At 32.9% G+C, this 12,011-nt stretch overlaps 2 protein-coding genes across 4 annotated transcripts; both read right to left on the bottom strand.

The window, feature by feature from the left end:
- Positions 1 to 4,363: 4,363 nt before the first annotated feature.
- Positions 4,364 to 6,367, bottom strand: LOC123207723 (F-box protein At2g02240-like). Of its 2 annotated transcripts, none has more exons than XM_044625181.1 (3): positions 5,702 to 6,367; positions 5,174 to 5,291; positions 4,364 to 5,089 (listed from the first exon to the last, which is right to left on the bottom strand). In XM_044625181.1, the coding sequence occupies exons 1-3, from the start codon at positions 6,125 to 6,127 to the stop codon at positions 5,082 to 5,084; spliced, it is 552 nt and encodes a 183-aa protein (XP_044481116.1). In that variant the 5' UTR covers positions 6,128 to 6,367; the 3' UTR covers positions 4,364 to 5,081. The 2 variants fall into 2 exon arrangements, 1 of the variants encoding a protein (XP_044481116.1); XR_006500478.1 differs by having other exon boundaries at positions 5,818 to 6,367.
- Positions 6,368 to 10,309: 3,942 nt separating this feature from the next.
- Positions 10,310 to 12,011, bottom strand: LOC123207675 (putative F-box protein PP2-B12). Of its 2 annotated transcripts, XM_044625151.1 has the most exons (4): positions 11,576 to 12,011; positions 11,024 to 11,142; positions 10,860 to 10,939; positions 10,310 to 10,727 (listed from the first exon to the last, which is right to left on the bottom strand). In XM_044625151.1, the coding sequence occupies exons 1-4, from the start codon at positions 11,915 to 11,917 to the stop codon at positions 10,474 to 10,476; spliced, it is 795 nt and encodes a 264-aa protein (XP_044481086.1). In that variant the 5' UTR covers positions 11,918 to 12,011; the 3' UTR covers positions 10,310 to 10,473. The 2 variants fall into 2 exon arrangements, with proteins under 2 accessions (XP_044481086.1, XP_044481082.1); XM_044625147.1 differs by having other exon boundaries at positions 10,310 to 10,939; positions 11,576 to 12,006.

Raw genomic sequence — 12,011 nt, 5'->3', positions numbered from 1 at the left:
AAAAGTTTGTTTGGGATTTCACCCACAATGATTTGAAAATATATTTAGAGTGCGAAAATGTCTCTACAAGTTTGAATACACAAATTGAGTATAATAGTTTCTCTCAAAAATTATAATTTGAACTTAGTGAGAGAATAAAAGCTTTACTTCAATAGGAAGATGAGAAAAGATCAATAAAATAATGTTTCTAACCTTTTCTAACTTGAAAAACTTAATTTATAGGCAAATGTTGTTGGGAAAATTGAGATAGCTATTGGTTTGAAAATTGTATTGACTGACATTTGAAAGGGGATTTGTTTCTCTTGAAAATTGATGATGTAGGGTATGCGTGCTTGATGCATGACCATAAAATTCGTTTTTCAAACGAAGTCAAACTCAGTCAGACCTCCTAACAACCAAATCTTTTTTTGTGCCAAATGTTTTCATGGGCGTGTATTTGTCATGCATGACTGTATATAGCATTATATGCATAAGCCTTCCAAAAATCCAAAACCATGGAGAAGAACTATGAACAATGAGTTGCACGACTAATTTTTGTCTATGGGAATACATAGTCTTTGTACGAGTGTGCATTGACTTCAATAACAATGCACAACAACTTCATGTACAAGGACACTCATCGTGACTCTTTGATTGATAGAGGTATGTGCATGCACGAGCATACATGGTATTTTGACTCTAATGGAGCTTGACTTTGACTTTAACTTTGACCATGCACATTAATATGTGCGCGAGGTTGTGCCAGTGAGTCTTCAATTTGCCTAAGCACAAGCATGGAACATTTTTATGGACAGGTGTGCATCAATCTTTGACTTTGCCTTGAGTTCATTCTTGCTTGAGATATATGGGGATAATGTGCATAGGAAACCATTCCTAGTTAATGGCCTAAAATTGGTTGAATGAGCATACAACTTCGTGCACAAGTGCACATGGCCAATTTGAAGAAACCTAAAAATTACATAGTTATGTACAAAGGGTGTGCTCAGTTTTGTTCATTGTGCATGCGTAGATCTTGCACTATGTGCGAGCATGCATTAAGGTTGCACAATCATTCATAGGGTTTGAATAAGTTTTTTCACAATTTGTCGATTTGGTCATTTTCAAGACATGTTTTAGATAATATTGGTTAATTTAACTTAGTTTTTATCATCATCAAAACATATGAAGGTCTAACACACACAATATAAACAACAAATAACATTATAAATGCAATAAATTAAAAGGGTAAGGGAAAGAAAATACCAAGGTTTTATAGTGGTTTAGGGTTTTAATCCTTAGTCTCTTACATCCATTTTCTCCCGACAATACCTTTAATGTTTAACTAGGTAAAAAATTTATCTAATACATTAGTTTTGTTAGGATTTCGCTATTATAATAGTTATTTGAGATTTCACCTAATAAAATAAATAATGCAAAAATTGTAAATGAAATATCTTTCAACTAGGTTGATTAAATAGTTTTTATATAAACTCTCTAAGGATTTGATTTAAACACTAAGAGCGTAAAAATTTAATAAAGAATTTGAGCTTTAGACTTATAATGAATATTTTTTCTTTGCTTCTTCCTCGTTCACTCTCTCATCCATTCTCACTTATTCACTTGTTCGATTATGCTTTTAACACTTACTTTTATAGCAAAATATGAACTTTGAATCACGTAATTGTTCGTTTTGGATTTAAGATTATATCATTGACTATGAAAAGTTCTCTAAAAAGTGCTATAGAGACATGCGGACTGGGTGTCCTTTAATTTGAAATGAGTATTCATGACCAAAATCCTTGAATTTCTTAAAAGGAGATTGATTGTTCTAAGCTTCAATAAATATATAATTTTGCATTCTTGCACTTGATACGAACATTCCATAATTTGTTAAATTTGTCCAAACACATGTATGGCTTAATAGAACAGTCTTAACCTTTGCACAATGACTTAAAAGATTGTTGTCGGGCTTTCCAAAACCTAGAATGGGCATTCTACAAAGGTGAACGACTTGCTTGAAATGTCTGCTCTTGACTTGAAATATAATAAAATAGATATTCGACTTCGTGATCAGGTGTTCCAACCTTTATAACATCCAGTAGAATAAGGTCATTCTTGTTGAACGAGCAACCAAGGAAGATGAACTTGCGTTCTCCTTCATTTTCATTTTGATCATGACATAAGTCATTCGTTAAACTTTGTTAATCTCTTATACAATCGTTTTACTTAGCTTTGACACATAAATACACTCAAGAGTCCAACAAATTTACTATCATTATGGAATTAAAAAAGAAATGCATATACAATACTTTAAGTCCATATAAATGAATGATAGAACAAGTTAGTACATATGCATTTAAAAATGAACTAGTTAGTAAATGAAAGGATGTTACTAACGAATATAACAATTGACGTATACTTATTTAATTTGAGGATTTTGAATTAAAGGTAAAATAAACAATTAAATTACTAAATCACATGCCGACTACCCATTTTATTTGTACATGAATATATTACTCTTGCAATTATTATAAGGCTATAAATATCAATTTCTCTTTATATAAGTTTTTAGTATAATAGAATCTTTGGCCAAAAGCAATGTCTATGTCCAAAGCATCTCAAGCGCACAACTGACTGAAGCTAAAATATTCTAATTCAGTATTAAAATATCTGTGGCCAACTCCCAAGCTACAAAAGAGCTTTCCACAAGATTCTGAGCCTGTAAATCCATGCACAATTTATGGTTATCTTCTTAAAGGTGCAATGGGGGCACAAATCAAACGGCAAGAGATTTGGTAATGGCACTCAAAGAAAACTATACTATTGATTCAAAGAATTCAAAAGTTTCTAAGAACTGGCAAATGTTACTGGCCAATACCTTGACTAATCTGAAAGCACGCATACTCTTTCTTATTTTGGGTCAATTATTGAACGGATGGCAGAGACGGTTGTCAGCCAGCCTAAGCTGAAATTAGTAAACCCATTGAAATAATTAGCCTGGAAGAAAAGATTTTATTGGATTGGTTAATTGGCAAATTGCTTGCTGGATTGGACCCGACGGTTGCCAAAGTGAATGAAAATCAAATAAATGTCTGAGGCCTTGCGGGCACGGGTCTTATTGGAAAAAGGTTTGCGTAGTAAAGCAGGTTACTTGTATAAATAAGACAGCAACTGGCTACATCTTCTGCAAGTTGCGGTGTTAGTCTAAAGTTTTAATGATGTTTTCAGATTTCCTAAAATAATGACTTGCCTTTATTTGAAGAAAGAGGAGCTATCTGTTTCTGTGTTAACTGTTGTGTACTGAAATGTTGACAAATCTTGCTTTAAATTGAAGAAATCATGCTGATATTTCATATTCTACTGATAAATCCGTGAAAAAAGATTTGGCTTGTTAAAGGCAACGGAATGAATGATTAAATAACACCAGGGTCAACCTTGACATCTGTGGTCACTTTTGATTTTCTCTTCTAATTGGGTTTTTCAAATTTAAAATACAATAAATCATAGAAAATAATAATAAAGTGCTTCATGAATTGATGCATAAGTGGGTGATGTGACTGGGTGATATACGTATTATAGGATTCCTTGTGAGATTTTTTTTTTTTTCACTTTAAGTTGCAAACCAAGTTGAAAATATACGATTTGAATATATTAAAATAATTTCTTTTTATCTAAGCTTTTAGTATTGTAGAATATTTGGCCAGAAGCAATGCCTAGGTCCAAACCATCTCAAGTACACAATTGATTGAAGCTACAATCTTCTAATTCAGTGGTAGAATCTGTGGCCAAAAGGAATAACTAAAACAACTCTCAAGCTACGAATTAAAATTTCAACAAGATTCTAAGCCTGCAGATCCATGCACAATATATGGCTAGCTAATTAAAGGAGCATTGGGGGCAAAAATTTAGATTATCAAAGAAAGAAAATGAGACCAGGTAATGGCACTCAAAGAAAACAACACTTTCGATTCAATGAAGAACCCGTAAGTGTTCCTCGCCAATACCTTGACTAATCTCAATGCATGGGTTAACATTCAGAAATGAGTCCACGGTCCCCAAGCACCAGTAACGTTGCCAGCAACACCTTAACTAATAGTTAAACTCTACTTCAACATTAAAAAAGTCTCCCTTTGAACACAAATTCAGGATTTATAATTCTCACTAATGCAAATACACAAAACAAACAGACAAATTGGAGAACAAGACATGACAAACTTCAACCTCGGATTTTTCACCCATTCACACCAAAAACCTACCCTAGCATTCAACTGTTGTGTTCTGTTTCTCATATATTGCTAACTTCCATTAACATTTCTTCCTCTATTGCAAAATATAACATAATGTGATACTATTCACTATTGTACTACCATGAGATCTGTTAATATGTCATCAAAATCTGCCCGATACATGGAATCTTACTCAAAAGCAAACTGAGAAGATAATCATCTCAAAAGAACATCAATTGGCACAAAAGCTCAAATGAATCCCAGAACAAGCAAATTGCCATATCACTTCAGGGAACGTCACATGCTTTACAGAACTAACACACAAACACTAGGTATTGACACTAGAGAAATCCTGTCTTACCAATAAATGCAATTATTCTTATGTCAACGGCAATACTTAAGGAAGAAGATCACCTATTTATACACCCTGCTTTGGCCTTATCTCAATTCCTTGAACAATGAGGCGGCCACCCCCCCCCACATTGACCACCCCTCACCTCCAAAATACTCATTTCCAATTCACCGTCTTCATCTCCTGCATTGAAAAAGTCACCTAACTCGACTTCACGCCACTCATCTCCTCTCTTCTTAGCAAAATTGCCACAAGACACTATTGTGAAAGATGGCTGCCACCACCCGTAACAGTGTCTGTATTGCATCCCCCAACTTCCCATTTCATGCAAAAACACAGATCATTTTTGGCTTTTAGTTCCCACAAGTCCAACACTGACCTCTACAGGCTGATCTTCAAACATATAAAACCCTACTGTTGGCTTGAACACAAGATAAGCTGTATAGTTTGTCCCTGGTGACAAAATGCAAGTACTAATCTTTCACGTATCTCAAGCCAACATCCACGTATAAGCTCAGCAACCTCTAGGAACCTGTAAAATTGTTAATAAACTTAAGTTCATGCAAAGACAGTCTGGAACAAACTAAAAGCGACAAGAAAAAGCTGAGATATAAACCTTGTGCCGGGAAGAGAAGCCCATCCCAAATATGTGGGAGTATCACCCCCCACAAACATAAGGTCCTGGAAGATATCATGTAACATATCTTCCCACTCTGCTTATCCAAGAAAAAGGCCTGTTCAATGTCAAAGGGGAAAGGAGAATATCAATAAACCCCCAAAGTTGGGAGTAACAAAACTGGACCCAACATGTTTTGAATTGTAAAAGAACCTCCCCCGAGGTCAAGTCCATTAATTAGCTTAAAATTTTCATATCGATTAGGGTTTGCAACAACTGGAAACTAACACCTTGATATTAAAACAACCAAACTTCTTTTTTTTTTCTGAAAGTTTGGTCTATTTCTGGGAAGTTCTTATTTTTATGTCAATTAGGGTTTAGAGATCTAAGATGGCACTGAAAGTCTAACTAACTAATATAATCGACAAATTTCATTCACACACCAAACAAATAAATAATTAAAAAAAACAAATTCGCAATCAGATCTCCTGAAATCCAAAACCCAGAAACAAAATCACGAAAGCAAACGTTTTTCCCATCGTCAATGAAAATTGGTTGGTCACAGAGGCTCAGAAAGAGGCTCTTCTTCGAAGGCAGACTAAGCAAAGGAAACCTATAAGGCAGACCAAGCAAAGGAAACGTACAAGGCAGACCAGGCAAAGAAGACGTAGAAAGCAGACAAAGCAAGGAAGACGGCGGCCAAGGGGAAGACTTAGAAATGATGGTTTGGTAGTCGGGTGGCAAGAAGCGCTCCCAGACTACGTCGGATTCGGCGGCGGACCTGAAGATTTTAGAAAACAAAGCCAGGCGGCATGCATCACGAGGGGTAGTGCGGGAGATGATGTCGGCGATGGAGCCTTCAGGCAATAAGCTTATGGGGCTTCCTTGTTCGAGTTGTTGTTGTTGTAGGCTGTCCGTGGTTCGTTGTTGGTGGTGGTTAGCCATGGAAGTCATGATGGTAATTACTCTTGGCAGGGGGTTTTTATACAGAAGAGAAGACAGAGAGACAACAATTCGGTCGAAAGCTTAGCAGCTAAGGCTGGTTGTTTCGTTTTACCCCTGTAATTAACAACAATTTTAACGAAAGTTTTGAGGTTGGTAGGGGTTTGGATTTTGAAACGACGCCGTTCGTAGTTGGGGGATGGACCGAACAGACTCTTTCTTTCTCTGTCTGCGATTGTTTTATTCCATAATCCACTATGCTAATTTCTTTTATTTTCTTTTAACCCTCAAGAGTTTGCTTTCTACAGATAAGGCCCTGCAGACTGAATTTAGGCTATTTTTCATCTCCATTAAGTTGGTAACCTTTTTTGCTATTTTTCTTGAAATAATAAGGCTTGACAAATTGGTCATTTTATACTCTTTTTTTTTCCTTTTATAATTTATTTTTATTTTCCTTTTCACCATTTTTATATTATGAAAATAACACTAAAAAGCAACATATTATATAAACAATGTCAGTCAATATTGCCTTTGTGCGAGTTAGACCAAATTTCGTATAAAAGATTTTCGTGAGTTTAAGATATGACTCTTCTGATTGAATTTAAGTTATTTTATATCTCCTTTTGGTTGTTATTTAGTTTGGAATAAGACTTGCCAAATAAGTCATTTTATATACTTCTTTTGTTTGTCATGGATTATTTTTTTTATTTTTTCATTATTTTATATTAGAAATTGTTCTACCGTCAAACTCACACGATTAGCCCAAAAAAAAAAAACAACAACAAACTATATGATCAACAATCCGTCACGTCGCTTATATGTAAGTTGAAATAAAATGTAAATAAAAGACTTTCACTCAAAAGAAGTTGAAAGATTTGTTCATGATAGGTTTCATTAATATTGAGATAGAATAATATTATGTGTGCATAATTTTAATACATAATTTAAATATATAGATAATTTGTTATTATATAATTGGATATTACTATATTTTTAATTCAAAATCATTCAGTTACATTATAACACATCATCTATGTACTCAAATTGTATATTAAAAATATATACGTATAATTTTGTTGATTGAGATATGTAGCATTTTATCATCACTCATTATATAACAATGGCATATATAGTGAATAACTTAGGATATAAAATTTTGCATTATCATAATGAAATTATTTTATATATTTTTACTTTCTCTTTCTTTAATTTTTTTTTATTATTATTTTAAAAATGAAATGCATATGTAATAGATAAGAGCCATGTAAAAAGATTTTAAAGGTTCATTCTACATTAATTTGATACACATGCATGGGAAAAGTTTAATAAGACATTTGGATAAATTAAAAAGTAGTTTTATTCATCCTTTATATATATATATATATATATATATATATATATATATATATATATATATATGTATGTATGTATGTATGTATGTATGTATGTATGTATGTATGTATGTATGTATGTATGTATGTATGTATGTATGTATGTATGTATGTATGTATGTATTCTATGTTTTACTCAGATTAAGGTAGACCTGATGTAAGAATCAGTATGTAAGTTGACTAGTTTAACCAATTAGTAGGTCTAATGATGTCAATATAATATAATTAAAATTTTAAAATAAGTTTAAACTTATATAACGTCAATTTGATGATCAAATCGGTCTAATCCAATGGTTAAACGACATTTTGACACCAAACCTTGTGTCAGTTTGATCCAATAACTAAAACGAGTTTTAATCAATTTATATGTTATTATATAATTAAATGATTTAATTAGATATTCAAACTTTAATTCAAATTCATCGATATGATGATACATCTATTTTTTTACGTCATTAGTGCTCAACCATTTTTACATAAACTATTATTTTTATCTTTTTTATTATTAAAATGAATTAGAATATATTGGTGATCTTTAAACGAAGTCTTTAACATTTTAGAAATTAATTTCACGGTGTGTTTGGTTCAAAGAATATTTTATTATCAAAACTAAAATATTATCATCTATTACGATGATTGATTAGCTTATTAATTAATAATGTATAAATAATTATTATATTTAACCAATAATATACAAATATTAAGATATTATTTTATTTAAATATCTTTAATATGTTAAACTCAATTTATTAAAAATAAAATTGTTATAAAATTATAATTTCCTTAATAATCTTTTAATACCTTCAGGGGTTATTTGGTTTCCTTCATAAAAAAAAATTACTTTGATAATTTATCTTTTATTATTTGCATTACCTTATTTGGTTTTTCAGTAATAAAATATTACGGTAATCTTATATTAACAATGATGATGTGATAGGTAATATATATGGTAATCTGATTACTTAAGTATTAAAAAATAATCAAAATAATTTTGATTTTATTTTGATTTTTTATTAATTTTGTAATATTAAAATACTCTCATTTTAAATTAATATAACAAATAATATGACAGATATTTTTAAAAAATTATACCTAAAGATATATATAGTAAAATAATATCTTGATATTTTTTTATTACCTCTAACTAAACACAATTATTATTTATACTTATCCAATTTTACTAGATTTTATCAAACATAGTAATAATTTATACTCAATAATCACTAAGTTAATCTATATTTAAGATAATATTTTAATTTTGATAATAAAATAATATTCAAACCAAACATCACGGTATATAAAAATTACTGTAGTAATTTATCTTTTATTGCTAAAAATACTTTGTTTGATTTGCTATCTATTATCAATGACGATGTAACAGATAATACAAGTAATTTTAATTTTGTTATTATTTATTAATTTTATAGAAAAACAAAACTCATTTTTTCAATTAGTATGAGAAGCAACATGAATTATATTTTATAATAATTATACTCAATAAATAAAATAATATATTAATATTTTGCGTATCATATAATTGAGTAATTTTAAACTAAAAATAAAATAATATTTAATTATATAATTATACATAAATATATACTCATTTATGTACTTAAAATAGATACACATAATATTGTTATTTTATGTATTAACAAAATGGATACTTATGCTAATTAGACAAGCCCATAGGTTGCGTTGGACAGAATTCGATACAGCCCACTGGATTGTAACAAAGCCAGCCTAAAAATCTATGAGTCTCGCCTTTTTCAAATGTGTCGAGCCATGTTGCAAGTCCGGCTGTGTTGCAAGTCGGGCCAACTCCCCAAACATGCCTATATATAATTATTTGATTGGTTGATTTTAAAATGATAATAAATAAACAATTAAATCACTTCATCGTATATAACATATCAAATTGTCAACTCATTGATAGTCTTTTTTGGGTACATGCATGTTACTTTATTACAATTTTCTCTCTTTATCTTAGCTTTTAGTATTGTAGAACATTCGGCCAGAAGCAATGACTAGGTCCAAACCATCTCAAGTACACGATTGAAGCTACAATCTTCTAATTCAGTGGTAGAATCTGTCGCCAAAAGGAATAACTAAAACAACTCTCAAGCTGCAAAAGAAGCTTTCAACAAGATTCTAAGCCTGCAGATCCATGCACAACATATGGCTACCTACTTAAAGGAGCAATGGGGGCAAAAATTTAGATTATCAAAGAAAAGAAAATGAGACCAGGTAATGGCACTCAAAGAAAACAACACTTTTGATTCAATGAATTCAACAATTTCTAAGAACCCGTAACTGTTCCTGGCCGATACCTTGACTGATCTCAAAGCGTGGGCTAACATTCAGAAATGAGTCCACGGTCCCCAAGCACCAGTAACATTGCCAGCAACACCTTAGCTAATAGTTAAACCCTACTTATACAGTAAAAAAGTCTCCATTTGAACACAAATTCAGGATTTATAATTCTTGCTAATGCAAATACACAAAACAAACAGACATATTGGAGAACAAGACATAACAAACTTCAACCTCGGATTTTTCACCCATTCACATCAATAAGCTACCTTAGCATTCTATTCCTGTGTTTTATTTCTCATATATTGCTAACTTCCATTAACATTTCTTCCTCTATTGCAAAATATAACATAATGTCATACTATTAACTATTGTACTACCATGAGATCTGTTAATATGTCATCGAAATCTGCCCGATACATGGACTCATACTCAAAAGCAAACTGAGAAGATAATCATCTCAAAAAAACATCAATTGGCACAAAAGCTCAAATGAATCCCAGAACAAGCAAATTGCCATATCACTTAAGGGAACGTCACATGCTTTACAGAATAAACACACAAACACTAGGTATTGACACTAGAGAAAAGCTGTCTTACTAATAAATGCTGTTATAATTATGTCAATGGCAATACTTAAGGAAGAAGATCATTTATTTATACACCCTGCTTTGGCCTTATCTCAATTCCTTGAATGATAAGGCCACCCTTCCAGTGACCACCCCTCGTCTCCAAAATACTAATTTCCAATTCACCGTTTTCATCTCCTGTATTGTAAAAGTCACCTAACTCGACTTCAAGCCAGTCATCTCCTCTCTCTCTTGCCAAAGATGCCTGCCACTTGACTCTGCGGCTGCGATAAAGAAGACTAGGAGGCCTCCCTAACAGATATTGCATACACAGACGTCTTCCTGTAACCAAATACACGGATCGTTTTTGGTTTTCAGTTCCCACAAGTCCAACACTGACCTCTACAGGCTGATTTTCAAACCCGTAAGACCCTGCTGTTGGCTTGAACACAAGATAAGCTGCATAGTTTGTACCTGGTGACAAAATCCGAGTACTAATCTTGCCACTTATCTCGAGCCAACATACACCTATAAGCTCAGCAACCTCTTGGAACCTGTAAAATTGTGAATAAACTTAAGCTCATCCAAAAACAGTCTGGAACAAACTCAAAGCGACAAGAAAAAGCTGAGATATAAACCTTGCGCCGGGAAGAGAAGCCCATCTCCAATATGTGGGAGTATCACCCCACACAATCATGAGGTCCCTGGAAGATATCATGCAACATATCTTCCCACTCTGCTTATCCAAGGAAAAGGACTGTTCAATGTCAATATCACAATTAGATACGTTACCGCCAAAGGGGAAAGGATAATATTAAAGAACCCCCAAAGTTTGGAGGAACGACAATTAGGACCAACATGTTTTGATTATAAGAGATCCTCTCCAAAGGTCAAGGCCATTAACTAGCTTAAAATTTCCATATTCAATTAGGGATTGCAACACCTATAGTTATTCAACCAACGCCATATTTTTCAATTAAAATGACCAAACTTTGTTTTTTCTGAAGGTTTGGCCCTATTCCATTATGTCAAACAGGGTTTTGGGATCTAAGATGGCACTGAAAGTTTAACTAACTAATAGTACCCACAAATTTTATTCACACACCAAACAAATAAATAATTAAAAAAAAAAAACTCGCAACCAGATCTCCTGAAATCCAAAACCCAGAAACAAAATCACGAAAGCAAACCTTTTTCCCATCGTCAATGAGAATCGGTTGGTTACAGAGGCTGAGAAAGAGGTCCTTCTTCGAAGGCAGACCAAGCAAAGAAGACGTAGAAGAAGAAAAAGGCAACGGGCAAGGGGAAGACTTAGAAATGATGGTTTGGTAGTCGGGTGGCAAGAAGCTCTCCCAGACTACGTCGGATTCGGCGGCGGACTTGAAAATGGAAGAAACCAAAGACAGGCGGCATGCTTCACGAGGGGTGGTGCAGGAGATGATGGCGGCGATGCAGCCTTCAGGCAATAAGCTTATGGGGCTTTCTTGTTCGAGTTTGGTTCGTTGTTGGTGGTGGTTAGCCATGTAAGTCATGATTGTAATGACTCTTGGCGGGGGGATTTTATACAGAAGAGAAGACAAAGAGAGAACAATTCGATCGAAAGCTTAGCAGCTAAGGCTAGTTAAA

Source organism: Mangifera indica, chromosome 2 (assembly GCF_011075055.1).
Source record: "Mangifera indica cultivar Alphonso chromosome 2, CATAS_Mindica_2.1, whole genome shotgun sequence".
NCBI lineage: Eukaryota > Viridiplantae > Streptophyta > Magnoliopsida > Sapindales > Anacardiaceae > Mangifera > Mangifera indica.
Note: the sequence above shows the minus strand (reverse complement) of the source record. Positions and strands in the feature narration are given on the sequence as shown.

Coding starts and splice junctions, on each gene's coding strand:
- LOC123207723 (XM_044625181.1), bottom strand. CDS start 6,127: ATGACTTCCATGGCTAACCACCACCAACAACGAACCACGGACAGCCTA. Junction 5,292..5,701: donor TCATTGACGATGGGAAAAAC/GTTTGCTTTCGT, acceptor GACATTGAACAG/GCCTTTTTCTTGGATAAGCA.
- LOC123207675 (XM_044625147.1), bottom strand. CDS start 11,917: ATGACTTACATGGCTAACCACCACCAACAACGAACCAAACTCGAACAA. Junction 11,143..11,575: donor TCATTGACGATGGGAAAAAG/GTTTGCTTTCGT, acceptor GACATTGAACAG/TCCTTTTCCTTGGATAAGCA. Junction 10,940..11,023: donor GCTTCTCTTCCCGGCGCAAG/GTTTATATCTCA, acceptor ACAATTTTACAG/GTTCCAAGAGGTTGCTGAGC.